The 5,000-nt window shown below is 41.0% G+C and overlaps 1 protein-coding gene across 2 annotated transcripts in view; it reads left to right on the top strand.

Annotated features, from left to right (window-relative positions):
• LOC137970484 (phospholipid-transporting ATPase ABCA3-like) overlaps positions 1–5,000 on the top strand; it is a 29,916-nt gene that overhangs the window by 12,803 nt on the left and 12,113 nt on the right. For both annotated transcript variants that reach the window (XM_068817001.1, XM_068817003.1), the window contains 5 exons: positions 340–566; positions 1,161–1,479; positions 2,125–2,322; positions 2,756–3,113; positions 4,546–4,733. In XM_068817001.1, coding sequence (XP_068673102.1) covers positions 340–566; positions 1,161–1,479; positions 2,125–2,322; positions 2,756–3,113; positions 4,546–4,733 — 1,290 coding nt within the window. The remainder of the gene's footprint in view (positions 1–339; positions 567–1,160; positions 1,480–2,124; positions 2,323–2,755; positions 3,114–4,545; positions 4,734–5,000) is intronic.

Raw genomic sequence — 5,000 nt, 5'->3', positions numbered from 1 at the left:
AGGGGAGTTTTCCTTAAAAACTAGGATGAAAACTGTAGATCGGCATTTAAATAGAACAATGATCATGCCTTTCAGGGGCGGAACTTTTCCAGTTCTTTCATTGGCAAACACTGTAAATACCTGAAGACAATCCACATTCCCTTTATTATATGCCATGCATAGGCTGGAATTTTAAGATTTTCTCATGGCAAATAAACTGCCAAGAAATCTTCAATGATTGATGTTCTTCTGATGTCATGTAGTGCTCTCTGAATCAATCAATTGTGTCTAATGATGCTTAGTCACATGTACGTCGTCTTGTCCCTTGTCTTGTGACTCGTTTTCGATTTTTTATTGTAGGTTTCTGTCCAGAACGTGATGTGTTATTTCACCAACTGACAGTCGAGGAAAATCTGTGGTTTTTTGCCAAGCTGAAGGATTGTCCATCCGATCAGGTCAAACAAGAGGTTAATAGAATGATAGATCGTCTTAGCCTGACTGATAAACGACATACACGAACTGGTGAGCTGCCTGATGCAATGAAGAGAAAGCTTTCGGTTGGGATAGCGATGATTGGCAACTCTAAGGTACTCTCACTTTTTTCATTCACTTTGTTCACGCTAGTGAGAATGTTTCCGGATACGTGACCAATCTGGAGCTAAAGCTGCATCCATTTTTCCCGAAAGTCCCGCAGGTGCCACAATTACTTCTGTATCTTAATAACGAACATCTTCTAATTCATCAAATTTCATAATCATTTCGCCCTTCTGTGTCCTTGAATTAATCATCACCATTAAAAGACCAGTTTTTTAGAACACTCGGTTAGTTTAGTACTTTAAAAAACTTGATGTTCAATGAATTCATACCGACTTTGGCAGCTTTTTGGCACTCATGACTCAACTGGAAAACAACTTCAAGTTTTTCTCATTTCTAAGCACGCAAATGGGAAATTGGTTGCCGAGCCTAAACTAAAAGGAAATAAAGGAAAAAATAAAACGAAAGTTTCACTGGGTGTTAACAGTTAATTAAATACTTCCCATCTAAAGAATAACAAAATCGAAGAGCAACTAATTTCATAGGCGCACTCACCTCAAATATTAGGTCTATTGAAACCAAAAGCAATTTTCATACCAATTCGACTACAAATTATCTCAACTTCTCTCTCTCATTCTCTCTCCCAGATAGTAATGCTGGATGAACCAACCGCTGGAATGGATCCGATCGCCCGCAGATCCATTTGGGACTTGATACAGCAGCAGAAAAGAGAGAGAACCATTTTTCTGAACACACATTGTGTAGATGAAGCAGATGTTCTTGGTGACAGAATAGTGGTTATGGTGGAGGGAAAAATAAAATGCTGTGGGTCTCCTGTTTTTCTCAAGAACAAATACGGTCTGGGTTATCGTATGGTTATGGTCAAATTCCCAAACTGCGATGTTGCCAAGGTAATCGATGTCATCAGAGGTCACATACCCAACGCACAGCTGGAAAGCAACGCTGGTGAGTTGTTCCCCTAGTCAGCATTCAGCTTTAGCGCTTGTTATTTGTTGGAGAAAAAACCTGTTAAGAGTTACAATTTTCCCGAATCTCGAAGGGACTGAGACACCTTACGTTAAATTTGACAGAGGGCGCTATCAATGCCATGGCAACCCGCCGGAATACAACGACATGAATTTACAAACAAACGAACACTTAAACGACGCGCTACGTTTTAACCGACAAGAATGGAGTGTTTCGTAAACGGCCATTCCTTTGGCTTTAAAATCATGAAGGATAAAAACTGCAGTGATATTCGTGAATTTTTTGGTGAATAGATAAAGAACCAAAGGGAACTCAGAAATATAAGGGTTTCAGATGTGACTAGAAAAAACGAACCCCCGAGCGCTAGCCCAATTCTCCAGCCACGGATCTCAGTACTGGAGACACTATTGTGAACGATAGTTGTCGAGCAAGGGTGATCTATGGACTCCTATCCGACTGCGTAATGCAGTTTTAGGCAAGATCATTGGCCACCTTCGATAACCATGTGATTAGTGCATCCCGTTGGAGCGTGTAGAGTCGAATTCTATCTGAGAATCGTAATTCCAGTTTATAATATAGTTTCAACAAATGAAACTCCTTTTTTTTTTTTTGTTTGTTGTTTAGGAGATGAGCTGGCTTTTACCTTTCCTAAAGAAGCAATAGAGAAGTTTGAGGATCTTTTAACTGAAATGGAGACTCGTTCTGAAGAACTTGGGATCGCAAAGTATGGTGCTTCTATTGCCACAATGGAAGATGTGTTCCTCAAGATTGGAAAGGAAATGGACAATGCTCTGGGGGTCGAGTTGCAGTCCAAAGAAGAAGGTTAGTCAGCATATGAAAATTTCATAGTTTGAATTTTGGGCTGACAGTAGGAGCGTTCACCATTTGCACGGAAAATCTGGTTGGAATGGAACGCTCGTAGTGGTACAGCATTTTCCCGGTATGGCGTTTTGCTAGGCCCGAGTCTCTCGCGGCTGGAAGAAAACATGGCGGCTGCATCTGTAGTGTCGAAAGGGAAAGGGGGCCAAGGTGAACCGGCTCGAGCGGGAGTTTACAAATGGTATAGGAATTTTCCGGTCATTTCGGTTGGAACGGGAAAGGAGGAATACTTCTGAGGATTTCTGTCTTTTTCGGAAACTTCCCGATGGAATGAGCTGTACCATTCGAATTTCCAACTGGAATTCTCGGTTTTTGTTGACAAATGGTAAACGCTCTAAATGACTTCGTTGAACAGTGGATAGCGGTTTTCTTTCAGAGAATGCATCACCATTAGTTTACGAGAATGTCCCTGTTCCAAGTGAGCGATCTGCCATCATATCGCACATGATTTCCTCTGAATCCAGTTACGGCACTTTTACTGATTACAAAAACTACATGCTTCCGACCGGTTTTCGCCTCTTTAGTCAACGATGGTTCTCTCTGTTTGCAAAACGTCTACTTCTCTTCAAGCGTCAAAAGATGTCCACCATTTCTCAGCTTCTTCTTCCTTTGGCATGTACACTTACTGCTCTTGTCTTTGCTAAGACTGCAGTCATTGAGCCAACGGACTTTCCAGCTCTGTCTCTGTCGACAGATAACTTCCAGACCAACACTGTCCCGTGGGCAACAGACAAGTAAGTGTTTCGTTTTTCAGTTAACTTTAAATTTGATCGCTTAAAAAGTCAGGAAATTGATTTTCAAAGGCTGTGCTCTGCAACACTGGACAATATTCTTGCCGTCTTGTCGTGCATGATTCGCATTTAATGCGTGACAGTTACTGTAACAGCTAACATTGAGCAAACTCTAAATGATATCAAAGAGAAAGTGATTCTCTTTGAGATAGCAGCATTCGGAAACCAAGAAACGCTGGCCATGTTGAGGGGGATTGATTTGCATTTGAAAATACTTCCCCACCATTCTAGCTCCAGAGCAATCACTAGAACAAAAAATTGGCCCATAGGGGCCTTGTCGCTATAGATCAACCACAAAGCATAGACGAATGCACCCGACGCGCGAGAACTTGACAAATTTTTGTCAGGATACCGAAGGAAAAAATGGGTTCGCCATTTTTTGGGGGAAATTGAAAGTTCGTGATAATGTTTTTGTTGGCTAGTGCGACCTGGCCCTCGATTTCTTTCTCGTAAAGGTTTTGAACCCAGTTGTCATATCATATTACGTGAAGTGCGATCGTCCAGGTTAGTGTAGGATGACATTGACAGACGTTTCGACAACCTGGGTGGAAGTAAAGGGATCTTCAGAGTGGAGGGAATTGTGTAACGTCAGTATAGGTATTATACCATCTACTGACGTTACACTAAATCATTTGACTCTGAAGATGACTTCCGCTCAGGTTGTCGAAACGTCAGTCAATGTCATCGTAAACAGTCCTTCTCAGCTCTGCACTCACCCGGACGACCGTACTACACTTAATTAGTGCTTTCTTTCTCTTGATGCATTAACCATAGCTGTAGGTCACATGAGCGAAGGCTTTCTGTAGAATGAGGATCAAGGACCATACTCGAGAGATCGGGAAGAATCGAGCTTACTTTAATTATTATTATTATTATTATTATTATTATTATTATTATTATTATTATTATTATCATTAGAGCGGTTTTCAATTGAGTGTCGAAAGTAATTAGCGAATTGCTTTGCTTTTGCATTACTGCACTCGTTCTCGCGCCACTTCTTCAACCAATAAGAAGTGAAACCAAAACCAATCGTGGCCCGCGCGTGCACATTTTCCCGCGCTTTGTGTCGGCTTCGTGTAATGACCTCGAGTTTTGATTAGTTTACTGAATTGTCTCCGTCCATTTTGATTGGCCAAAGTAATTGAAACTTGCTCTATTAATATTATTATTGTTATTATTATTATTATTATTTAACTCGTAAAGAAAGATGATTTTTTTGTAATATCGTCACTAAAACCGACGTTCTTGGCCTTTAAAGAAAAAAAGTTTTTAAAGGTTGATGCCAAGTTGGCAGTGTTGTAACGGACAGGAAATTGTGCAGAGGTGGAATTTTGCGTGCTTTGTTTTTGTTTTGTTTTTCTTTTTTGTAACAAAGTTCCAGTGGAGCAAATGAATTAGGAGTTCGTTATGCGAGTCAGTGGCGCGGAGACAGTACACATCCTGCTAAAGTGAATGGTGATATGCAGCTTTACTTGGCAAGTGCAACCACCAGTGATGTGGGACTCGAGGACATGAAGAGGAAGGCTTTTATTGCTGCTTCCTTTGCAACGACAAATGACAAAGGTTAGGGTTAGCACCTATGGCATGGACAGAACTTACATCTCGCAATGATGACGAGTCCGTGATTCTTTATCGTGAAAAGGGAGCTACGAACAAAATGCCAGACTGTCAACAAAAAGGTTGCTGTGCGCACCCAACTTACTTGTCTTATTCGGGCAAATCTAGTCACTCATAAGAGAGCACATAAAGCCAGAAGGTCACTACGGAATTCAAATGGCAAACATTTGACACACCGATAATATAATGAACACAGGACGTAATCCAGTCATT

The sequence above is a fragment of the Montipora foliosa genome, chromosome 9, assembly GCF_036669935.1.
Source record: "Montipora foliosa isolate CH-2021 chromosome 9, ASM3666993v2, whole genome shotgun sequence".
Lineage (NCBI taxonomy): Eukaryota > Metazoa > Cnidaria > Anthozoa > Scleractinia > Acroporidae > Montipora > Montipora foliosa.
This window is presented reverse-complemented; position numbering and strand designations above follow the sequence as displayed.